At 49.4% G+C, this 25450-nt stretch overlaps 1 protein-coding gene across 1 annotated transcript; it reads right to left on the reverse strand.

Annotated features, from left to right (window-relative positions):
- Positions 1-2977: 2977 nt before the first annotated feature.
- CSF1R (colony stimulating factor 1 receptor) lies at positions 2978-23493 on the reverse strand. The gene is made up of 21 exons (XM_010295890.1): positions 23445-23493; positions 18226-18471; positions 17055-17339; positions 16370-16506; positions 15448-15607; positions 14373-14562; positions 13210-13325; positions 12576-12696; positions 11693-11883; positions 10992-11104; positions 8805-8931; positions 7700-7804; positions 7269-7379; positions 6836-6998; positions 6173-6273; positions 5916-6031; positions 5035-5157; positions 4803-4914; positions 4399-4498; positions 3693-3798; positions 2978-3204 (listed from the first exon to the last, which is right to left on the reverse strand). The coding sequence occupies exons 1-21, from the start codon at positions 23491-23493 to the stop codon at positions 3073-3075; spliced, it is 2904 nt and encodes a 967-aa protein (XP_010294192.1). The 3' UTR covers positions 2978-3072.
- Between the last annotated feature and the right edge of the window lie 1957 nt (positions 23494-25450).

Genomic DNA, 25450 nt, shown 5'->3' on the forward strand with positions numbered 1-25450 from the left:
GCAGCTCCTGGGTCCAGGATTGTGGGTGCTTTGCCTGCAGAGAGTTTCTGGAATTGTTTGTCCCTTCACATGAGCACTAATAATTTAGAAGGTAAAACATACAGTGAGTGAAAAGTGTTCTGTATGTTAAGGTAAGAATTGATGGGGCGAGCCCCAGGGGTGCCAAGCTTGTTGGAGGGCTGTACGAGCACTGTGTAAGGTGATGGCTGTGGAAAGGGGAAGGACACTCAAAATTTCTCTGCTGTCCTCCCAGATGCGCTTTTTTTTTCCCCTGTTTCATTCTGTTCAAGGACTTGAGTTTCTGTTGTCCTGCCCCTAGAACAGAATCACAGAGACTGTCTGTGGGATCACGGAGAAACAATGAATGCAGCATCACCAGAGCAAGCAGGGTTCGGTATTTGTCCCTCAGAGGCGGCGCAGGGAGAGCTGCATCCATGTGTGCCACCTCAGCACTCTGTCAGGTGTCACATTTGCCCTGCCTGTGTCCACATGATGCTGTGTGGGTTAGAGGTCTTGTGCTGCCTAGGTTGTGTTATCAGCTCCTTGAGAGGAGCTGGGCCAAGACTTCTGGCCCCTTCAGCCTGTCTAAAGAACATTTTGGGCTGCGGTTGCAAAACTATGTGTGTTGTCTGCTGCCAGCTGCCTTTTGCTGGTGATGAAGGTGAAGGTGGATGGGTGTTTGCTGTGACTCTCAGAGGAGAGGTGGGGGAGGCTGGACTGCTAAGTTGCCATGCAGGGAATTTATTTTGTCTGAGTGAGCACTGGGGAAGATTGAGGCTTGCGGTGTGGCTGAAAACTCCCTTCTGTGAAGGGGAACCTATTGAGTACCATACTGTTAAAGTAAATGTATTAAGTCTGAGCGAATGCAGTAATTATGGCTTGGGGTTTTTCTGTTAAGAACATTAACTTATTATAAGAGACATTAGTGACTTTTATCAGTCAGTGATAAAGATTAATAAATTATCTCCAATTTTTGGGGTGAAACTGTGGCCACGTGACTTGTTTTTTATGTCCAAGACCTGGAGGACTGCAGTGGGAAAGGGCACAAACACTGCACATATACCGCACTTCAGTCTGCACTGCCATGGTGATGGGGAAAAGCCTGGTATTCTCAGAAACAAGCTCCTCTGAGAGGATTGCTTGAAATTGCAAGAAATTGCTTGGGCCACCTCACCAGTGTGTCAAATAGAATTATCCTGCTAATTATAGCTAAGGTATAGTTTTTATAAGTGGCAAGAAAGTAACTTCTGCAGATGGTTGACTCCCCTGGTCTACCTGCTCTTGTTCTGCAGTTCCCTGGACAGGGCAGCTCTGGAGGTGGCTTTCATGGGAGAGAGGCTGGAGCAGGTGACAGTAACATCTCTTCAGGCTGTGTTTGGTAGCCTAGGCTGGAGCTCCTGCTGCATCTTAAGCCACAGCTGCAGGAGGTTCTGCTGCAGCACAGTTGAGTCTGTGGTCACTAGGGCCCTTCTGCCTCTACCCTGCCTTTCCCATGCCAGACTGTCACCACATGCCTGTCTCAAACAGTGACTGTTGTCAGACATCCCATCATCACAATTGAAATTACTCACCCATTATCTCCCCACATGGTGACTACTTCATTTTTCCCAGTTAGAGACAGGTCATGCTTTAAAATCTTGCTTTTAATAAGTTTTTTGCATTACACAAGATTGAATGGTTTTGAGAACTGGTAATGAGAAGTGGGTCTGAGGAACTGGAGCAGAGTTGCAGGGTGTGAGAGGAAGGGCCAGCACATCACCTGTGCTCTGATCTGCTCCCCTCTGAGAACAGTGCTTAAGGCCCTGGAAGAGACTTGTTTTGTTAAACATCTTATTTTATTCTTTATAATGCTGGCAGAAATAATTAGCTTTTTATTTAGTAAGGAGGAATGAATCACTTGGTGTTAGCCTAAAACCAGGTTTAATATAATCCAAAGTGGCCCATGAGGTAATTGCTCACAGTATGACAAAGGCCACTAGTGATACAGTAGTTCTGTCTTGCTGTAGTTCACCTGAGCTCTGTCAGTGCTTGTACCTGGAATGTACCCACTGAGTCAGGTGAAGCTACAGAGGTTCATTAGCTATTTCTGATAGCTACACAGGACCAGGTGGCTGTGGCCTGAACAAGAGCTAGATGAGAAATCAAGTTTAAAGGCAGTAGGCCCTAGCTTATAAAAAAAATTACCTCAGCAGTACTACTATAATACACTCAGGAAAATATGTACAAGAGCATAATCTGTAATTGTGACAATGGCAGTGACTGCTACATGTTTAGTAATTCAGAAGTTTTGTAGGATATGTGTTGTGTTGATCACTTCCAGATCACTCTAAGCTGCCATTCTTTCCAGGAGTGGAGTTCAGTGCTTATGTGGAAGAGCACTGGTTACTTCTGTATTTTACCTGAGAAATAACTGCCCTTCTGTCCTGTCACTGAGGCACAAGTTCACATAACCCTGGGGTTGTCTCCTTGGCTTGCTTCACTCAAACAATCCCTGCAGAAGCATCAGCTGCAGGGAGGTAGATTTGAGAGAGGTTAATGCATATTTAATGCTAAGTGGAGGCTTTACCTATATCTCACTCTGCATCATCCAGGGCCAGACTGATGAAAGGAAGAGGGCTGCTGCTGGTATGTGGAGCAGTTCCAGCTTCAGGACTTGAATTTCAAGATGTGCTCATAAAACACAAGGTTTAGTCATGTGAGTGACTTTAGAAAGTGTCTTACTTGGCTGCAACTTGTATTTTAAAAAAACAACAAAAACTGAAGACCCCACAGCTGCCTCCAGGGGGTGGAGAGGCAGGTGACAGGGCCCTCTCTGCACCTTGCACAGATGGAGCATGTTATCACCCTAACAACTCTATGCTACACTTGAGATAAGACTTAAGGGAGCCCATGGTGAGTCTCAGGTTTGAGTCACTCCAGCACTGTCCTTTCAGTGCAGGAGTCAGTAACACTCGTACTTCAGAAAGCACAGAGAGGAGAGCCAAAGCAGAAGGCATCTGTGTTCTAGGGCAGAGCAGAACCATGTGCTCTGCAGAGCCAGGACTGGCATCTACCCCAGGGTGATGGTACCAGCTAACAGAACTGATAGTTGTTGCTCTTGAGAAGGGGCTGGCCACTCTCCTCTTGCTCGCAGGATTCCTCACAGCAGCCCAAGGTATCACAGCCACTGTCTTCCTCAGCAGTGGAGGGGAGGTTGGTGTAGTCCTTCAAAGCAAAAGCAACCCCAGAGTGCATTTCAGTCCCTTCAATTGTGTACATCTGTTTCTGCACAGATGCCCAGCTGGGGATGCTAACTCAACCATGTTGTGTCCCCAGAGCATGGCTAGCTGGCAGGACAGGCACGCCCGTGCTTTTGTGGAGCTGCAGGACAGCTAGTCACAAGGCAACGCACCTTTTGTCCAGCTGCACACCAAATCCAGGGGAATGGGGCAGGGCTGCTGCACTGCTAGTTGTAGCACTACCCCTATTGCTGCCTGCAGAGGTTGCTGCAAAGCAGCTATATTTCTGCATCCAGCCTCCTTTGGTCATGGTGGGGAGTGACTTAACCCTTCAGCATGGGGAAATTTGGATGCCTTCCTGCACTTTCCATCAGCACAAAACCACTCCCATCAGTTAAGGGCAACAGACAGGAAAGGTGTCCAGGAGCTATGTTCATGGAGGGGGAAAGCATGTCTAACCCCCTTTCTCCTCACCTGCTCTTTACGCACCTCCAGTTCTTTCTGAATGAAGCAGCCGATCTGGTCGAAGGTAGGCCTCTCTGTGGGCTCCAGGCTCCAGCATACCTGCATGATTCTGTACCTGCAGAGCCAAACAGGGACAGGGCAGATGCACAGTGCTGCTGCAAAGCTGCTGGAAGGTCTGCACCCCCAGGCTCTTCCTTCCAGCACTGTGTATTTTGGGCACACAGTACTGAGCAGTCCCTTGTCTTCTTGTGTGTAAAACCTGTGGTTTTATAGTGCTCCAGGGAAAGGTGAGCACAGAAGTAGATAGAGCAACCTTCTCTAATCTATCAACAAGGGGCTTTACGCCTTCAGTACTCTTTTTTTCCTTTAAGCTTAAACTCAGTCCCCTCCTATAGCCTACTCAGGCTTGTCTTCTCACAGTCCTACCGTCAGAAGTAGCTGACTGAAAAAAAGAAAAATCCACCAAGTTCAGGAATGTAGACATAGAACATGAGCTCTCCCATTTTCCTGTCCATAAACTGGGGAAATATTGGATAGAGCTTCTTAACTGACTGCCTCAGGTCTTGCTGTCCTACAGGAGCAAGGAGCAGCCTGGTAGGATCCAACCTGAACCTCAAGGGCAGACAGACCTGTGATCAAGGTCCCTGTGCCATCTTCCTGTCCACCCCCCATGACACAGCTCCAGCCACCCGGTCACCCGTTGTTGTCCACTCACATTTCCAAGGGAGCGAAGTCAGGCCTGGCCATCTGGTATCCCTGCTTCACCATGCTGTAGAACTTGCTGTTCACCACCATGCCAGGATATGGACTTTTACCTGTGACAGAAACGGCAGCAGAGGTGGCTCTCGGATCAGAGGCTTTGACACTCTACCCTTGTGGGGTGGGAAGAGGCAGTGTGGAGCATCGCCTGAGCCAGTGATACTTGTTCTCAGGGAGTTCTGAGTTAGAGCAAGTCATCCAGGACCCAGTGTTTTTAATGCTCCCTCTGAAGCATAACAGTGTTTTATAGCCCTGATAGATCCTAGGTTTCTGTCAACCTCCTTTCTTTCTTGGAAACTTTTCTGCAAAGACATTAGGGCAGTGGTAAGTCATGGAAAACGAGAGGTTTGCATTTCTTACCAAGGGAGAAGATCTCCCAGAGAAGGATGCCGTAAGACCACACATCGCTCTGCACTGTGTAAATGCAGTCAAAGATGCTCTCTGGGGCCATCCATTTCACCGGCAGGCGGGCCTGGAAGAGCAGAGGGTCCTGCAGTCTGGGACAAGCTGGCAGCTTACTCCACGCCCTGTCCTTCAGTGCCAGCCTCACCCCACCCCTGTACCTTCGCTTGTCCTCATTTTAATTACTTACATTGCCTTTTACAACATAGTTCGAGTCATTCATGATATCCCGGGCCAGGCCAAAGTCACAGATCTTGGCTACCCGTCCATCTGATACGAGCACATTCCTGGCTGCTAAGTCACGGTGGATGCACTGGGGAGAAGAGACCACAACTGAGACCCAGCCAACATCCCCCAACAGTCCCAGCTAATTCCCTGCAGCCCAGGCCTGTCACTGAAACAACTCCTACAGGGGCAAGGGGAACACATACTGCTTGAAAAGCCCTTGCAAGAGGCACTGTGTCACATAAAAGGACATGCTCTCTTTCAGCCACTGCATTTGCAGTGCTAAGACATTGTGACATTTCATGACAGCCCCATGAGTGATTAAAGGACATGGCGTCTTCCCCATGGGGGGAAGCTCAGAGCCAGGGGCTGTTGACACTGTGTCCTCATCTCTGAAACAGTCATACGGTTACCCTCTGATACTCTAAAAGAGCCAGCTCTGGCAGACAACTCAACGGCCACTTTCAGTTCCTCGTCTCTGGGGCAGCAAGGAAGCTGCCAATGCAAGAAATCTTCGCATCACAGTTCCTGACATCTTGTAAAAGCTGGGGAGAAAACGTTGAGCCTACCACGGTGCACAGCCTTGGGGTCCCCCTGTAACACTGCCCTGCTTGGGGCCTGTGGGAGACAAAACGCTCTAGAGGGGACACCAGTCACTGGTGGCCCGGCACATCTGAACCCAGCAGGTGGAGCAGAGAGGCTCTTTTCCAGCAGCAGCTTGCTGGAGCTTGGCCACCCCATCCAAAAACATCCTGAGCCTTGTGCAGACAGGATGGCTGGTGCCTGCTGGCTGGACTGGTATCTCCCAGTTGGGGTGCTGGGGGCAGCTGTCTGCTTGGCACTCACGTTCTTTGATGCGAGGAAGGCCATGCCCTGGGCCACCTGGCTGGAGAACTGTAGCAGGTCAGAGAGATTGAGGGGACGGAGATCCTCCCTTGTTTCATCTTCCCCTGAGCTTTTACCTGAAATTCAAAGCGAAGGTTTAGAGTTGCTGCAAACCTTGCGAGTAACACAAGTTATGCTGCATCCTGGTTTCCTGGCTAAACCAGACAGGATGGCCAGAATAAGGAAACCAGAAAAACACAAATGAGCCTTTAACTCACCCCTGGCTTGCGCAGAATCTGATGACGCTGAAGATGATGATGATGACACAGGCCTCATTTCAACATACGTTTCCAAACCCTGGCTCGAAAAGCTGCTGTCACTTAGTCAGAAGCAACAGAGATGGAGGCAGGCTGTTAGTGCTCCAGCAGTGCCTTCTGCCCTTCTCCACATCCACTGAGAGAAAAAACCACATCCCTGCCTGCAGGACGTGGCTTAGCAAAAGGCTTAAGGGCAAAAGGAAAGTCAACGTTGGGGCTGATTCGGAAAGGGGACCTAGGTGCCCTGTGGTATGGGGTTCCAAGTATTGCTCCCCTTTTGTCAAGGCTGATGGGGAGCGTTCAGCCTCTTGTCCTAAAAAACCCATGTGCCCAACAGTGCAGGAAGCCAAAAAGTTCTGATCCAGATTGTGGGAGGGCAGACTGCATTGAAACCTGGGTTTATTGTGGAATATCCAATGACCACTGTCAAAGACTTCAAAAAACTTGGAACTGTAACCAAGTCTAAACACACACATCCCCAGTGGCTTTTACATCCTGGTATCCTGCAAGTCCCCAGACCTTTGGCCTTAATCTCTCCCCAGCACAGCCCTCTGTGAACTTCTCCCAGCAAGTACCCAGGCCCTGCATCGCTCAGCCCTGTGGCCACCAGAGCTCTGCTTTTACCTGCGGATGTATTTCTTCTCTAAGTCAACGTTTTTGTAATCAGCAGCACTGTCTAAAGAGGTGTCCAGGGCAGAATCCTGGATAATGATGGATTCAGCCTTCTTCCGCAGGAAATTCAGCAGATCTCCGTAGCGACAGTACTCAGTGATGACAAGGATTGGGCCTGGGAGAGAGGCAGAAATGGTTCATTAAGAGGTGATGCTACTGTGACCTGTCCTGAGGATTCCCTTCCCTGGGAGGGGCAGCAAAACCCATGCTACAGGTAAGCATGTCTGGAAACAGCCAGCCCACAGGCCCTTGCAAAGTTAGAGGTTCAAAAAAAGACTGCTGAGCTCATCAGCTCTCTCTGTCGTGAGACTGAGGAGAGGTAACAGCCTCAGAGGAGCAGGCCACGGGCAGGGTCCATGGGGGAAGCAGAGCTGTGGGATCCTACCTCCATAGGTACATGCTCCCAGCAGGTTAACAATATTCTCATGGTGTCCCAAGTGACTCATGATCTTCAGCTCAGACATGAGAGCCTCCTGCTCATCTGTGTCTGCTGATGCTGCGAGACAAGAGGAGAAGGGCTGTGTGAAGAAGTGAGGGAGGGACAAGGAAGAGATGATTGGGGAGAACAGAAAAAGGTGTAGACAGAGATATGGAACAAAAGGATGAGACAGAGGAAATTGTGTCCTCTGTGCCTCTGGCCATGCATGTCCACAAAGATGACAGCAGCATGATTCCAGCACCCAATACTTGTCACAGAAACATCTAAAAATGTTGATGTTGCTGCCTGGGAGCACCAACAACTGTGGTGAACACACACTACATCCTGCCTAAAGGGGCTTGGGGGATTTCAGCCTTTGCAAGTTGCTCTGGGCTTACACTTTAGCATCTTCACAGCCACTTTGAGCACCGAATCTTCTTTGCCGAGCCCAAAAGCAGTGGCTTCTACTACTTTTCCAAAGGCTCCTGCTCCAAGAGTTTTTCCTGCAGAGGGAAAAAAATGCACTTATAAGATGCTTTATAGAAAGAGATTGGGCAGTTGTCCTGCTGTCATCGTTTAGCCCCAGCTGGCAACTAAGCACCACGCAGCCACTTGCGGGAAAAAATCTCATGGGTTGAGATAAAAACAGTTTAATAGGACAGAGAGAGAGAGGGAAACAACAATAATAATACCAACAAAGGAACATACAAGAACAAGTGATACCCAATACAGCAATTGCTCACCACCTGGTGATTGGTAGCCCATTCCCAAGCAGCGATTTCCGCCCCCCGGCTAACTCCAGTTTATGTACTGGGCATGATGTTGTATGGTAGGGAATATCCCTTTGGCCAGCCTGGGTCAGCTGTCCTGCCTGTGTCTCCTCCCATCTTCCTGTGCACCTCCAGCCTTCTTGCTAGCAGGCCAGCATGAGAAGCTGGACTGTCCTTGACTACTTAGCAACAACTCAAAACATCAGCACATTATCAACATTTTGTCATCCCAAATCCAAAACACAGCCTCACACTGGCTTCTGTGAAGAAAACCAGCTCTATCCTGGCTGAAACCAGGACACCTTGCACACAACCTTGAGGAGAATGTCTGGCGGGTGGGGATTCCTGCTAAGCCCAAACAAGATGAGACAAACCATAATCAGGCACTGGTTAACATCTTGAGGGGAACTCTACTGTCAGCAAAGATGGTATGAAAGAGGCCATGTTCAAACATGGGCTCACCAGCTCTATGTATTAGGAATGACCGCAGATGCAAGAGGACAGACATGATCCTCTCAACCTCCTCAGAGAAATTGAGGGTTGGAGGGAGGTTGTATCCTAGCATTTGCCATTCCTCTGTAGAAGAGGGCAGCAAGACCTGGTTAAGGATGTTGCTGTAACATCTGGATGCAGCTTCGGATGTTGCTGAGCTGCTTTGGCTCTGTCTCTTAGAGCATTTCAGCTCTGTGGTGAGCTGCATGCCACGAAGCCAGAAGCAAGGAAAGTTTCTTACCAAATTGGAGGTTATTCCTGGGAAACTCCCATTTTTCATTGTATGGCAGCTGAGTGGGATCAATAAAGATGTAGTTATTCCCTTCACAGGCCTCAATGATCTTCCACCGCACCTGGTACTTGGGTTTCTGTAAGGAAGCGACTCCAGTTACTCAATGTTCCTCAAGTCCTGAGGGTTCCCTAGACCTAGCATGCACTCTAGCTCTCACCCTGCAGACATAGAGGGAAGACTTAGGTTTCAGCTCATCAAATATTTCTTGCTTTGAACCTGGACTAAGTGAAAGAGGCTTTGTCTCAACAGCCTGGTCCTTCTGCTGTTACAAAATCCCTCCAAGTTGTCACCCATGACTGAGGAGGCTCTCTTGCCTCTTTCTCTTAGAGTAGTCCTTTGCCCTCACTTGGGATGGCAGAACTGAGAGCACCAGCATGTCCCACCAGACCAGTGGCTGGCAGTGCCCAGCTGGTGCTGGAAGGAGATGCCCCCACTGTGTCTCCTTCCTTGGTACTCTGGGTTGCTGAGCACAGCAGAATGGTGCAGTTGGCCCAGCCGCACTTCCCTTACAGGGGAAAAAAAGAAATTGAGAAAGAGAAGTAAGAATTTCTTCTCTTTTCCATGAATCTCATGGCAGAAGTAACCAGGCAAGGCAGAGAGAAGCAGTGCTGGAGCCCGTGGGCAGAAGCAGTAGCCAGCTTGTGCTGGTTGTTGTCATTCACATTGAGAGGGCTAGGGAGCAAGGCTGGAAGAACAAATACAGAGAAAGGCAGTGAAATAGCTTGGCATAAGAGTATTGTGGGCCTTTGCTCCTGTACAAGGAGACAGGCAAGGACCTGCACCCCAGTGAGGTAAAGGTGGTCTCAGGGTCCGTGAAGGCAGGCATAAAGAAGCATGGGTGGAGTGACCATGGCTGTGATGAATCACCTCGTGTCCCAGCTATTGGTAAGGGTGGGCTGAAATGCTTCCCCTCACCACGTCCCCTGGATAGCTGCAGAGAAGGATGCACTGTATGGGTAGATGCTCAAAGATAGGTTAGCACAGGCACGAGGGACAAAAACTGAGACAAACAGATCTGCAGTTTTGATGCGAAGCATGTGTTTGTTTTATCCCCCACACCGCTTCTATTTCTTTTGCCTTCTTTCATCTGTGCCCATGCAGGCTGTCCAAAAAGGCCCAGACAGGATGCTTCAAGAAGCAGAGTTTCTGGTGGAGGTCCCCCATAAAGAATACCACATGCACTTGGTGTATTTGCTGTTGCCCGCTTTCTGCTTCACAATTCACCTAGCACTGCAGCAATCAGCCATCACTCAAGAAACCCATTGCTGAGATAGATAAGATTATTAATAAACATGAACTGCTTCTCTTGGGCTTGCAAGGCCTTCCTAAAAGCTCTTCCAGAGCTGTGCTTACACATCCATCCACCTCTCTCTCTGGACTACTGGCCAAAGACAGCTCTGCCTGTGAAGCTGTAGGTGCTTGTTAGGGAGGGGGCTCTGCTGGATCTTCTGACAACCAGCATCAGAACTCCGCTGCAAAATTTGCAGCCTTGATGGGCTGTCAAAGGAAAAGTGCCAAAGAAAGAGCTGAAAAACAGGAGATTTTCACCCACTGATGAAGCAGGGGTGGCTACTGATTGGTACAGTTTATGGAAACAACTGAGAAGGTATCCAAATACTGAAAATGAGTCTTGAAGAGAAAATGGGGCAAGTTCTTGTATAAAAATAGTGACCAAACCTTCCTGGAGACAAACACCTAACATCATCCTGTTTCCCCCTAAAGACAGCTTTTTATAAAACAAGGAGGAGAATAAAAAGTAGATACGAGTTGCAGATCACTTTTTTCTCCCTTCTTAATTACATCAGTGGATTCATGGCCAACAGAGCAAAAGCAGCTGCAGCTGACAGCACAGAACAAGCACCTTTGTCTGGCACTAAGGAATATCCACATTGACCTCTGGGCTGCAAGACTGAAGGACCAGGGTGGGAGAAGTGTTAACACACTGGGTTTGGTGCATGAGCCTTGTCCTGCATCAGGAAACTCCTGGGGGAAGTTGGGAGGCAGTGGAGATGAGAGAGGTAGCTTGCCTGGTACCTCCAAGCTGAGTGCTGCCTGCCTGTGGCTGCCAGCAGAGGCCATGTGGTCTCTGAGGCTGGGCAGGACCCGCAGCCCTCGCTGTGCAACATGGAATCTGACCTGGTTGTACTTGTAGAGGAGGAAGAGGAGTAGGAGGAGCAGCAGGACCGATGTGCCTATGCAGGTGGAGAGAATGGGGCTGAAGAGGTTGTTTGGAGGGGCCATGACATTTCCTGGAGGAGCAAAAAAAAAAAACAGGGATGAATAAAACACTCCTGTTTCAATCCCATCTCTGGGAACATTTTGCCCTCTGCTCACTTATGCTTCTCCCGTATGTAGTGCAACCTAGCGCTGGCCTCAGAGACAGCAAAAAGAGCTGCTGGGAACTGAGGGAAGTTCTTGATGCCAATCTCAAGCCTGCAATGGTTCCCCCCCACACCCCCGAATTTTCACACACAGCAGCAAGTGCAGGTCAGACTGACTGGGGACCAAGATCTGTGCAGCAAGAATAAGCCCTTCGAAAGATGCAACCGCTGGACTCTAGTGGGCTGAGCAACAGCTGGCTACGCTGCGCCCTGGGGCTAGTTATGTGTTCATGGCGTGGCTCAGCCTTTGGCACCAGGCTATGCCCAGCCAGCAATTCCCACAAGGATCCTAGGACTGTCAAATGCCAAAGTCTCCCACCTCCTGTGAGGGTAGAGGGCTTGTGGAAACTATTCCACCTCTCTTGCAAGACAGTAGGGATATACATATAGGAAGATGGGCCCCCCAAAGCCCCCATATTCTCCCTCACCCTGCCAGGCTACCAGTTTGTATCTTACTGGTGATGGTGAGCGAGTGAAGCATGTCAGAAGTGTTCCCCTCTCTGTTAATGGCCACACAGCAGAAGGTAAAATTGGCACCCAGCTCCTGGAATGGGACAACACTCTCCACCTCCACCTCTCGGAAGGGCAACACATTCACCACTTGGGGACTGGAGTCGTTCAGTAGCAACCTGTAGTCCTCGTTGTATCTGCAGAGACACCAAGGAGGAGAGAATGAGTGTTCCTCTGCAGCACAGTTGCTCGTAAGTGAATTGGTGCCTGTACCAGACTAGAGAGGAGACACTGGGAATTCAGGTTGCAGCTCTATGAGACCTGTTATTCACTGCCCAGTTACAAGACCTCTCCCTGAATATTAAAGCCCTGTATAGTCTCTTAACTGCTTTTGTGTGGCTACAGCTGTGGCGGCAGTTCCTTCCCGGTACTGAGACACAAACACCTCCGTCCAGGCAGCTGCAGTTGCCTCTCATCACACTGTAGCTCAGTAAGTCTGTGCTCTGCGGAGCCTCAGACCTGTGGAGATCCCAGAAAGATGACGAGGACCAGCCAGGATGTAGCTCCACAGCAACCTACATGAAGGCACTTCTCCAAAAGACCCACATGTTCCTCGGAAAAGCATTGGGAGAACATGAACCCCAGGTGGCTGAACACTTCAAGCTCAGGACTTTAGGAATAGTACCTGCCCCCTCTCCTCAGACAGTCTCCAAGAACCTCTTTTTTTAGCAGGGCAACATCCTTGTTGCTGTTTCTGAACAGGCTCTGCCATATTGCCTGTGAGCAAGCCCACGTGGTGCTGCTCAGCAAATGCCAGCACAGCAAGGGCAAGCGCACGCCTTGGAGGTGCTCAAGCTCCTGGGCATTTCACAAAATCACAGATTCTTACCTGCCAGAGACAATAGGGCACTGGTACCACTCAATGCGTGGGGCAGGGTAGCCGATGGCCATGCATTGAAGGATGCTGGAGTCATTGGCTGGCACCTTGATTTTGCAGACCCTTGGGGGAGCTGTTGGGGAAGGCAGATAAATAGTGAGTGTTATGACCAGCATTCTAACTTGCGACAGAATGAGAGGAAATGGCCTCAAGTTGTGCCAGGGGAAGTTTAGACTAGATATTAGGAAAAATTTCTTCACTGAGAGAGTGGTCAAGCATTGGAATAGGCTGCCCAGGGAGGGGGTGGAGTCACCATCACTGGAAGTGTTCAAAAAAATGTGTGGACGTGGCACTTCAGGACATGGTTTAGTGGGCATGGTGGTGTTGGGTTGATGGTTGGACTTGATGATCTTAAAGGCCTTTTCCAACCTTAATGATTCTGTGACCAGAGGAAGAGTACATTCCTTGTGCTCTGATTGACTTTCCATGTGTGCAACAATAAAATGTGAGGAACCCCTGTGCTATGCATCAGTTTGGGCTGGGTCCCAGATGCAATTTGGCTGTGTGTCCTGTGGCCTCTGAGCTGGAAGCACCCTACTTGCCCAGGGCAAGCAGATTGAAAGAACAGGCAATGCCAAGCACTTACATTTCACAGAAATACTGAAGGTTACTGATGCATTGGTCTCATTGTTGAGGGCATAAAAGGTGTAGAGACCTCCTTCTCCTTCCTGCAGGCGATTCAGGAAGAGTGTGTTGTTATACCTGCTCAGAGAGAGAGAGAGTAAACACCACAAAGAAAGGTGTGCTGAGGAAACTCAAGCACTCACACAGTTTTTGCTCAGTGAGATGCAGCTGCTTCCTGTGCCCAGGAGTGAGTGAACACTTCCCAGCACTAATCCCAGCCCATGAGGGGAATCTGCTACTTACTTCTTCAGGGGAAGCAGGAAGGGTCTGATCTTCCTTAGAGGAAAGACCTTTTGCCACCAAATGCACAACACTTCTGCAAGGCTATGGATGGGTAAATTCTCAGAAAGAGGAGAGTTCAGCATCTAAAGCATTGCCTTTGAAGGGCCAGAGGATGCTGATCCTCCTGCTGTTAACAGAATTCCTCCCATTTCATAGCCCAGAGAGTCACAGTCTCTAGTCCTCTCCTGCCTGCAATCCATTTCTCCAACCCCAATGCAAGAAAGAGTTTGTCCTAAAGCCATCATGCTTGCCGTATACCACAGTTCCTCTTGTGGATTATTTTGGGTTTCTAGGAAAATGAAAGGGGAATCTGCCAAAACTCCCCAACAAATGGAATTATTCTCTTTCAGTCTCCTTTTGACCTCAGTTGGCTGTAGGCTTTGGAAGAGCAGGGCTGTGCCCTCCATTAGGTCTTTTCCACATAATGATGTTTCTGGCTTCTCTTGACATGGGGCATACAGTGCCACTTGGTTCATACACTCTCCAGACCGCAGAGCATGGGACAGGTCTGAGGAACAGCAAGGGAATTAATTTTTTGTACTGTTCATCCACCCCTGCAATTTCTTCCTGCAAGGAGAGTGTGAACTTGAACAACCAGACTACAAATGTGACTTCCACAAGGTTTTATGAAGAGAAGGCTGCCAAGTTAGGCAGAGGTGGTGTCCTCCTTGACCTGCTCACTGTGGTTTGTTAATACTGGAAAGAGAAGACAGAAAGGCAGAGCAGTTCCCCTCTTTAAAATCAAAAAGTTTTCTGTCAGCTGGTAGCATGGGGTCTGCCTGTCTCAAGGAAATCATTGCTGGAAACATATCATGGCCAGTGTAGAAGAGAGAGAGCACATACCAGTTGTTTCCAGAGATCATTTGGCTCTTGAATGTGGGGCTCCCAGAGTTCTTCAAGGAGTTCATGTGCTCCCAGCCCCAGTGGAGAAGTTTTGGGTAAGCCTCAATGTGAACTTGCAGCTTCAGACTCTCTCCCAAAGCAACCTCCTGGCTGGTGGCTTGCACTGGGGTCAGGAACACATAACCTCTCTCTACAGGATGCAAGAAAATATGACCATCAGCAGACATGCCCAGAGACGCAAAACATGCTTAAACTAGCTTCATAAATGGACCATTATTGAAAAGAGCAACCTCAGTTGAGAAACTGCAGGAGGGAACAAGGCATTACATAGATAATGTTGCCAAGGGAGTACTTTTAAGTTGCTGCTTTATCATGGCAGCTTGGGTTACACACTGCCTGAGGAGAGCTAGGATATCTTAGTGAACTCACATGGGGAAAGAGGTTTTACATGCTGTATCCTAATAAGTGATGAGGCTAAAACTCTGTCTCCTAATCATCCACAGAAGACAAGCCCCTTAGCTAAATTCCTGTCTTCTTGCTTGTTGGAAACAACTCAGACCAAGCCATCTTTCTGAGCCATGGTATGCAGCAGCTTTGGGTCATCAGCAAACCCAAGCCTATGACCGGCAAGGATGAATCTTCTGTCTTGAGATACAAACTTGTATAATAGTCCTGAATCCTCTTATGTGGATCTGTTACTGGAAGGGACAAAGATCCATACCCCGCTCATGTGGCTTACCCTTCCTTCTAGCCAGCTTTCCCTGTTCTTCAGCATAATTTTGCCCCCCCTCCCCCCTTTTTTGTTTTAAAGCTGTTTATAAACACACAGAAATTGAGAAAAGCTTTTCAATTTATCATCCAGAATCCAAAAAAAATGTCCCCCTGCTCAAGATGTCAAAGGAATACCATCTCCTTTCCTAGCAGCTCCATAGTTCTCATGTGAGCCTTCAGACACAAGCAAGAATGATGTTTCTAACAAAAAAACTAGGAACAAGATGGAAGCAGGAACAGCAAATATGCAAGGCTAGGTGTGATTCAGCCCACACCTTCCCGGGTCTTTTGGGGAAGCACTCACCTACTACCTGAAGCATTGTCGAGGCATTAAAAAAAACTGCTGAATTGTTAGCTATACAAGTGTATTTCCCACTGTCTTCCATGGTCACTGCTAGGATGGACAGTGTGTCGCTGATGAAGTAGTTCTCATTTTCAAAGCTAGGCTTTTTAGTTCTCCTGACCTGTCAGGCAGGGAGGGAACATCAGGCACTTTCTTGGAAGGGCAGAGGACAGAACTGAATGGTATTTGCAACAAACATACCCACCACCTCCTGCTCTGGGCTACTGAGCTTTGTTATAGAGCCCCTGTAACTGAAAGCTGTGTGGAGACCAAGAGGCAGGTTAAACCCAAGTATTCAGGGCAGATATTCCACAGCAGCCAGGGTTATTGCTATTGTCAGCCTTCTGACTGCAAGTTGGCCTTACATTGTGTGATCCAAACGTATCTTGTATGTTATTTCAACTCCTTAATAAAGGTATCAGATATAATAAGGACTTCTAGCAAACCTTATCTAACCATCTAGCAGTTAAAAGCACAACAGAGATTTTGAAATGCATTCCCTTTCTTCATCCATATCTTTTCTCTGGGGAACTGTGTGTACTGAACATGTTTGCTGCTCTGTAAGCTCTGGCAGGGCTGGGTGGAAGAATGTTGCCTTAGTAGGTACTGTGGCTCCCTGCTCAATGAACTCAGCTGAAACAACATACTTTCCTTCTCTCTTGCAGCAAGAGCCTGACAATAGGCAGGTGTTTCTTAACCCTGTGTCACCCCAGGGAAAGGATGGCCATATTCAGATTTCTACAGCTTGTTTGAATATCTGCTTTGGTTGGGCAGTTCAAGAATTTGCTGCAGGTGACTTGGGCCTGGACAGTTTTTGCCACTCTCTGCCTCCTGGTTTCCAGGAAAGCCTGATACCCCCTTGAGACTGCATACTTCAACTTACGCTCTTTGCTGCTGTCACCCATCTGATGTCATACTTGTGGGAAGGAGCAATTACTCTGCAAGTGACTTTGAAAGGTTCGCCCACGATTCGCACATGGTCTATAGGGTCCATCATCACTGATACAGGCTTCTCCAGTGCTACATAAAGGCAAGCAGGGAAAGATTCAATATCAGCTGGCCCAGTGACCCTGTGTGCTTTGGAGACTCCCCACAGCCTGACTACCTTCTCCTTTCCATCCTCTTCAGTCTATTTACCCCTGGCCTTCTCCTTCCCTAGGGATCATCACTCCTTTCTGTGCATGTGTCTGTGGGAAGCAGTACAGGTGGAGGAGAGCGCAGCAGTCAGTACTGTGGGATGAAAGAGAAGGGGAAGCTTCTGCCACAGTTATGTCCTGAGCATTAGGGCCTGAGGATTTGGAGAACATCAGGGAGGTGGGTGGACTTTTTTCTCTGTTCTTGTGATAGTGCCTGCAAAGATTTGAACACTGCTGAACCCATCGAGACCCACCTGAAGGTGCCAATTTGCCAGAAGCTGATGGAATTTTGCCTCCATTAAATACTCTTTGAAGACTGCAGGTTCAGAAGGTCTTTCCTACCATCAGTAAGGAGCTTTTCCTCAACTATCTACTGTGGCCAGCTTAGCTATTGCTGTCTCCCTGAGGACAGCAGCAACCCCAATCTTTTACCTTCTTCCACAATCAATCTTATTCTTGATGACTTCTCTATTTTTCCATTTATCACTGCTTGGCATCGGTAAAAGCCCTTCTGCTTGCTTTGCACATTGTAGAGTGTTATTCCTTTCTCAGTACTGAAAGAATAGTTGGTCCCGGGTGAGAGATGAGAGGTGTCATCCATTATCAGAGTCACGCTGGATCCATACTCAGGGGCCGTGATAAGACAGGGGAGCTCAGCATTGCCACCTTTGGTCACAAAGATCCGGAAAGTTGGGGTGTACCACACATTATTGGGATCTGTGGAGGAGAAAAGATAGGCCAGAGAATGGGATCAGAAAATGCATCGAATCTGAGAAACACATTTCAGCAAAGGCAAGTCTCCAGCATTGCTTCCCAGTGGGAGTTTGATGTTGGGGCAGCCCTGCTCAACGCCTGCCTGACTCAGCCTCCAAAAACTCACATAACAAGCCCAATTCCAGCTAAGGCATTTGAAGAGAGCACAGCAATCAACTCACAAATGGACGCAGGCAAGAGACACTGAGAAGTGTGCTTACCTCTAATTAAACTTTTCACCATGGTGTTAGTTTTATTTATCAGACCTCCAGCTTCCCTGTCCAGGACAGTATCTCTGGTACAAGGGAAAAGGTGAACTCAAGTGGTGGGCCTACCACAGCGTAAGTAAAAGCCCTTCTTCTGGGGTAAAAGAATATTTGTGGTTCAGGTCATGTTGTGAGGATGTGATTCATGGGACTCTCTCCCTTATCTGCAGTACTAGCAATACAGTTCTCCGATTTCCAGATCTCACTGCTTATTACAACACTGAACAGACTTTCATCCCTGTTTTTTCAGGAAGGGAAGCCAAGGTAAATGCAGGTAGAGGTCTAGGCCATTTGCAGATATGCACGAGATGTAGATGCTCTGTACTCTACCCCAGTGCTTCAGCCACAGGCCCCGTTTTATGTGGGTTTACATGGCTGTGGGTGAGCCACTGCCCCACTAGGAGCCTGCACTGCTCCCCCAAAAACACACACACACCACAGCCTTAGAGAGGACCTGTGTAATGGCCGTACTCCCTGAAAGGAGGCCATTCTATCAGCATATATAGGAAGAGTTGAACTTGATGATCTTAAAGGTCTTTTCCAACCAAAATGATTCTATGATTCTAGCAGGGAAAGATGGTTACCTCGCACAAACAGATGCACAGTTGCAACATCCTTGTCACTGCTGTTGACATAAGCACACTTATAGGTGCCCGTATCCCTGTAAGTGGCCTTGGGAATACTGAGCGTGCTGCTGGTGTGGTTACTGAATATATCTTTTTGGCTTTTCCATTCAACTTCAGACTCTCCTGAGCAGTGCAAGATGACTGGGTCGCCCGTGTCGACAACCAGAGCAGAGACGTCAGGGCTGATCACTGGGGATGCCAAGCCTACAAAAGAAAGAAGAAGAGTGAGGGTGCAAAAATGATCCCTAAAGATGCTCTGTTGGAGTTCATGCTGCTAAGTGTGGAGTAGCTCAGCATCAGGAAGAGGCTGGGCTTGGGACTCAAACTGGCTTTTTGGCTTGCGTCACTCTGGCTGTTCTCCCTCCCACCAGACCAATATGGCTTGATACTCCAACAAATGAATTTCAGGGAAGAGAGAAAACCCCACATGTGAACATTTAGAGCACTGAGACAGAAAAAACAATCCTCTGGAGCTGATTAGGCCAGATGCTAGCTTGGAAATTATTCCTGTTCTGTTTTGCCTCTTCTTGCAACAGCATGGCAGAGCTAGAGCTACTATATAAACTTGGTTAGCCCATAACACCATGCGGTAAAGTTTAGGCCAAGTCTAGTGCATGGAGCTCTCTTTCTTGCATTGGTGCTGTGATGAGCTAGAAACAGACCTGGAAAGCTTCTGTGGAGCAGGTCAGTGCATGCCTTTTGGGAAGACTGGCTTTTTGGTTTCAGGGCAGTGGATTTTGAAGGATGCTTATTTATGCCTTACCAGAGAGCCACACAGTGTGTTTTCCTGGCAGATACCATCAAAATATTATGAAGTGAGTCAGCATTATTATGTGGGGTGGGAAACTGAGGCACAGAAAAGCTAAATGGCTCATGAAAGCCCATAGCTGCAGTTGTACCTACAGCACACCAGGCCATGCTGACACTGGCATTACAACCCAGCTGGACTTCTAATGCTACCTTAGAAGATGGTTTTTCTGCCAGCTAAATAAAGGGGAACCAGGGTCCCACTCCAGCCCTTAGTGTCAGAGGGAAATATTTTTTTCCCTTTTTGCCATGTCAGCGAGTTCTTTGAGTCACCACCTATATTTAGGGTGGGGGGGAAGTGAGAAATGAATCAGTGCTGCAGTGCTAGGGAAGAAGCAGTACCTCCACCCCCATGCCAGACCTTCAGAGAGGACAGGAAACACATTGCAAATGGCTATCTGTGCTCAGGGGGCTCTGCACGCCCCCTCCAGCCCCTATCCAGGGCTATTCTTCCACTTCTGCTTTCCTTCCCAGCTGCTAACCCATCCTCACATCTTAAAGGGACACACAGAGGTTCAAATAATCCCAAGTAGAAAGGTAGCTGCCTAGTTTATCAATTTGTTGCTCTTCGTAGAGAAGGTCACTGCAGGCAGTGTTCCTCTGGGGTGGTGGCAGCAGCAACAAGGGCTGAGTTTGGTCTTGTGATGCTTCAAACTCTGCAGCAGACTGCTCTGGACTCAGACACTCTTCAGTTGAAAGATGTCAAATGAACATAAAAAAAACCCTAATCATCAGGAAATGGGAGAGGGCCAGACACCCTATAATGGCACCATTAGTCCAGCTGCACTTGTGTGTCCTTCAGGGGTAAGAGCAGTAGTGGCCAGACATTACAGCCCTTCACTGTGCCAGCCTGCTGCAGGACAGAGACAAGGGAAGGCTGCTCATGGGCGTGGGTACCAAAGACTGTTTAAAGCACATCTGTTTCCGGGTGCTGCCTTGGACACTGTCCCTGTAATATGGCCAGCAGAAGAAGCACGCACCCATCCTCATCCACCCCTGCTCACAGCTCTCCCTGTGAGGAAGACTATGTCTGAGGTACAAATGTCTCCAGCACTACCAGCTGCGCTCAGGGCTGTAACAGAGTTGCTCCATCAGAGCTCAAAGAGAATCATTTAAGCAGTCTTGGGCTGATGCCTCCCTCCATGCAAAGGGTTGGGAAGATGAGATGCAAGGCTCTCGAGAGTGTTGCTGGTTGCTGGTGTGTTACAACAAAGCAGTTGCCCAGGGGAAACCCAAACAATGCCAGAATCAAACTCACTGGCCCTGTGGGAGGAAGCAGAGGACAGGGAGCTTTGGAGCATGGAATATTTGACATTTTATCTCCCCAATTTCTTTTTTTTGGTGATGCTTTTATCTTTCTGTGGAAACAGGAAAAGCCTCATTTATTCCCAGAATGGAGAAAAACATATCCCAGAATCCTTTACAAAGCCACATTTTCCACATATCTGAGGCACAGTGTTCCTCTCTTTTTGTTAAGCTGTGTTTTCTAGCAGGGCTTGACACACTTCTGTTGCTTTAACTCCGTCACTGGATGCTTTTCCCCTCACCTACTCTCCACTTTAGCTATCCCTCCATATCCAGGGCTTCAGCACTATTTGATGGGTGAGCCAAGCTCTTTGACTCAGAGCTGCATTCAAACTAGCTCAGGGAAAGACCATTTTGTAACTGGTCCTTGGTTTGGCTGCAGCAGGAGGACAAGAAAAAACAAGAGTTATGTCACCCTGTGTCCTTGTTGTCATCTTCCTCCAGTTACTACTGAGATACTACAGCCAGAAAATGCTCAGGGTAGGTGCTCTCCACAACAGTGAAGAAGCCAGCAGCCTTCAGGCTACCACTGGAGACTCCTGTCAGTGGCACAACCACCACACAAGTGGAGTGAGGACAGATTGGGCAGAGATGCTAAACGCAGGACAATGCCAAGTGAAGGCCACCCAAGCATCCACTCCATGTGTGTGGAGGGATGAGTCAGAGCAGCGGGTCCTTTTCCAGAATGGGGAAGCAGGGCTGTTGGGGGAGGCTTTCTCCCTGCTGACCAGTGTGCAATCTTGCACGAAGCTCAAGGATGTCTCTCTGCTGGTCTCCAGTAGCTTCCGCAGCATTGCCAGTAACTGCTGGCCAAAGGTTTTACCACACTGGGGTTGTGTAACCATGACCTCTAGTTAAAGCTGCAGGCACTGTCCCTGTCTCTCCCATGCCAGCCAAAACATTACTTTGAGGGTTTGGAAATGGTGAGAAAGGGGAAATGAAAGCTGGTAAGACAGAGATGCTCAAGAACCTTATCACAGAAGCCAATCATCAGGACCTTGACTCAGTCCTGGGGGATAGCTAGGCTAAGGCCTGGCCCTGGGAGGGACCCATACCAGACCCAAGTTCCCCTTGCTCCTCCCTCAATGATGACAAGGAAAAGCTTGGTTTCTGAGGACACCTTCAGTATCTGGGGGGCAGGGCGTGAGGAAAGAGTACGCATCACATCTCTGCTTGGGGCTTCTATTTCAGAGGTTTAGGTTCATCCTAAACAACAGCAAGAAAACAAAAGAAACCCCAGGAAGACCACTCAAGATGTCCAAGAACACAGTTGTGAGCTGATCAGGTTTCAAATCTTTCCTCCATTTAATCTGAAGCTGGGATTAGAGCCCCAGACACTCCTCTAGCAAGAGCCCAAATCACACTGGTCATACCACATGAGCCCTGGGTACGCTCAGAAGATGCACCTGCAATCCAAGAGGTAGGAGAAGGAAGTCAGGCTCTGGCTCCAGCTTGAGGCTATTACTTTGGACAACCTTGGCATGCTGCAGCTTTGTGCTCCAGATGGCCAACAGCACTGGTACTCAGACAACCGTGTCTAACACTGATGTGGCAGACAGTGCCCGATGTCACAGCTGGTGAGCTGCACTGCCCAATGCCTCAAGAAACCTTCAGAGAGATCCTGGCAGATATCATGGTCTCTCACAAATCTATACCAGATCTCCCTAGTCCCTATTTAAAATAACAATAAGAAATTAAAACTCCTGCAGCCTTCACAACCCAGTTCTCAGCACAGCAGACCTGGAAAAAGGCTGCTCAGCACAGAGACATGACTTTAAGTGAAACACCATGCAGCGCAGTAGCAAAAGGGAGGCAAATTTCCTGGGCTGAAAATATCAACACTGCAGTGGCTCCAGAGGGATATGCTACCCACCCTGTTACATGCTGAATGCTTTCCCCCCAGATTGCCCCCTTCCAGAGGGGACTTCACACCAGAGTCTCATTGTGTCCCCAAGCAAGCTCAAGAGGAAAATGAAAGAAAGTGCCACACAAGATCTGAGAGGCTGCCAGCACTTGAGATGTAAGATTAGCAATACTTGTTTCTGTCTGTTTGGTTGCAAACCTAAAGACAGGCTTAGCAACTCTTTCTTGACATTGATGGGTTATCACCTCTTGGCCATCCCTACAGCCTTAAAAAACAGGCATATTTACCTTTCCCCTCCTGGCTGCCCAAGTTCCGTTTCCATCCCATCCTGTCCCTACAGCCCTGTTGTGTATGCCAGCACCACCAGAAACCAGCAATCCTCAGACATCTCCAGCCAGGCACAGGGTGCACTGGAAGGCACCGATGCAGCCAACTCTCCTTACTTTCACCTTTAGGCCAAGCATCTCCAGCTCTTGTCTCATTTGGGCAAAGGGTTATTTCAGAGACAAGTTCCCTCAGGACACGCTTTCTGCTGACCCTCTCCTAACCCCCACCCAGACCCAAACAGCGGGAAGTTTCCTTTTCCCCTCTATCTATTGCCGAGGCTCTTCCTGTGCTACATGCACCTTTCCATACGCCTTGGCCTTACCCTGGCAGTGCTGCAGGCAGCCAAGAGCAAGCTCTCAGCACAACTGGGCTCCAGAGCCACCACAGACTATCAGCACACCCTCTTTCCACCACTGTCCTCCTCCTATAATGACAGCCAGCTCTGGATGGTCTTCAGAAAGCTGCTATACACCAAGTCTGCGCTAAATGCCAAGCTGATGCCTCTTCCCTGCTGTGCCATGGAGCAGACATGTTCTCTTGCCCACTCCCTACCTGTACTGAGGCTCCTTGAACCCACCCACAGCAGCGGCTGCTTCACGCAGCAGCCTCCAGAAGCAGGCACCATCCCAGCCCACAGCAGGCTTTTGGCAGACATACTTGGGAGCCTGGCTTCACCTTCTGCCACTGGCAGCCAAGTGCCTGTTAGTCCAACTTCAGCATTGTCCCATCCCCATCCCCACCGAGGCTGTCACCCCCTCCTCGCCTGGGGGATGGAGCACCCATATCAGACACCCAGGAAACCCTTGCTGCATCCCAAAACTGCCCCAGCATGACACTGAAACACTGGAGGGCTTTGGGAGCCCAGTGGACCTACCGTGCCAGATGCCTACTGCAGCGAGCAGCAGCAGGAGAGCAGGACCCATGTCCCCACGGACCGCGGTGTCCCCAGTGTGGAGCAGGGATGTGGCTGAGGATCCTCTCGAGCAGCGGGCGCCTCTCCTCACAGGCACCGTCCCCAGCACTCCCTCAGCAGGAGCTTCTCCTTTCTGAGTTGACCACAAGTTAAGAAATTCCCTTTTTTTGTTTGTTTTTGAAACTGGAAGGGGGAAAAAGAGAGCGCAATGCTTTGAGATGTCACTGGTGACAAAGCCGCTTGGCAGAGGTGGGGCCACACAACACACCCCACTACAGGCCTCCCCCACTGTTGGGGCCACCCTCCTGCCCCAGACCGCTCCCCAGGGCTGGCTGAGGCCACTGCACCATGCTGGGGTTCAGGACAATCCCAATGCACCCTGCCTACCCAAACCCCCAGGGGCTCCTATGTTCTTTCCTCTTGCTTGGAGACACAGAGAGCCTGGCTGGGACCTGCCTTGATGGCAGGGGACTCCATTTTACCTCAGCAGGACAAGTTCTACCTCAGGCACCACAGATCCTGCTGGCTTCAGGTCCTGAGGATCCACACAGGAACATGTCTGGCTCCCTCACAACAGGCCCACAAAGATGATTCAGCCTGGGGCAGCTCCCAGGTGGGAAGAGGCCTGCAAAGATAACAAATTAGCTTGTTTTAACCAAGAACACAATCCCTGGTGCAGAGGCCACACAGGACCACCCCCAAACCCCACTTCCAACACAACACAGAGGCAGGCTTGCCTTCCCCAGCAGGGAGACATGCTGGGGTCCAGTCTGCAGACCCCTCCCTGTCCCCAGCTGGGGGATACATGGAGATCTCAGCTCCCCGTACCTCCAAGCCTGCAGCTCACAGCAACCCTGTCCCCACAGGGCAGCTACAGAGCTCAAGCAAGACCCCTTGCTCCCATACCCACTGGTGGGGAGGCTTCTTGAAGCTGTTTTCTAATTGACAACATGTCAGGCACCTGGGAGCAGTAATTAGGCACTTCATTATCCCTCCCCTGGACCACACCTCTTCTAAACCAGGGGTTGAGGGCAGGCTTGAAGCAAAACAGTTCTCCCAGGGACGCTCAAGTCAGCAAGATGTTAGAAGATCGTGTCAGACACAGGGTGCCCCTTGCTCTGTCTCTGGGTAACCTCAGGCTGCAGCAGAAGTTCATGGCAGCTCTCGGGTGGGAAGTTACAGCCACCACCTGACAGTGTTGGGAAGCACAGGGGAGGAAGGTCCTGCCTGGGGCAAGCCGGAGGGCTCTGCCTTAACTGCACCCAGCTGCAGCCCCATCAGCAGGGAGGTGGCAGGGACGCTGGCTGTGAAACGTGGGCAGAAAGAGGTGAGCTTTTCCAAAATGTCTGCGCACGAGTGGCTGTTGAACCTGTACTTGGCAATGCAAAGGTGCCAGGCAGAGGAGTGCCCCTCGTGCCTCCACAAACCGGAGGGGAATGGGCTTCTTCAAAGGGGGCAGTTAGCAAGGTACCAGCAAGACAAGGTCTTGGGGCCAAGAGATGAGAGCATGGCTGACTGTGCTGGAGATGACTAAGAGTCACGGGAACGTGGAGAGAGCTCTTGGTTTTGGCCAGAAGGATGGCTGGAGAGCATGAGCAAGTCCAGAGAGAAGGAAAGGCAGCTTTTGGCTGGAGAAGATTTCCTCTCAGCAGTTTTTCCTGGCAGGATGTGGGGAAGAAGAACATGAAATGGAGTAGAGGCACTGTGGAGCACTGGGGGGCTCCTGCCCAGAGCTGGGGGGCTGTCAAGTGGCGGGGCCGCAGGACACGTCTGCCTGATTATTCTTTCCTCCTTTTGAGCCAAAGGGGCTTTTTAAAGGATGTTTGTTTCCCTCCTTCTTTTTAATGTTTTTTTTTTTTCCAGGAACAAATGCCAGCTAAGAGAGAACTGACTCACCAGTGTGAACAAGTAGTAAACCAGACCGGTTTAATACAGAGAAGGGACACAATCTCTCAGCTTCCCTTCTT

This window comes from Phaethon lepturus, unplaced genomic scaffold, assembly GCF_000687285.1.
Source record: "Phaethon lepturus isolate BGI_N335 unplaced genomic scaffold, ASM68728v1 scaffold20751, whole genome shotgun sequence".
In the NCBI taxonomy this organism is placed as follows: domain Eukaryota; kingdom Metazoa; phylum Chordata; class Aves; order Phaethontiformes; family Phaethontidae; genus Phaethon; species Phaethon lepturus.

What these genes read in the sequence shown, in the direction of transcription:
- CSF1R (XM_010295890.1), bottom strand. Translation starts at nt 23,493, where the DNA reads ATGGGTCCTGCTCTCCTGCTGCTGCTCGCTGCAGTAGGCATCTGGCAC. An exon ending in GACAATGCTTCAGGTAGTAG is followed by an intron (nt 14,563 to 15,447) that starts GTGAGTGCTTCC and finishes TGCATCCTGTAG; the next exon opens with AGAGAGGTTATGTGTTCCTG. An exon ending in ACTATGTTGTAAAAGGCAAT is followed by an intron (nt 4,915 to 5,034) that starts GTAAGTAATTAA and finishes CTGCTCTTCCAG; the next exon opens with GCCCGCCTGCCGGTGAAATG.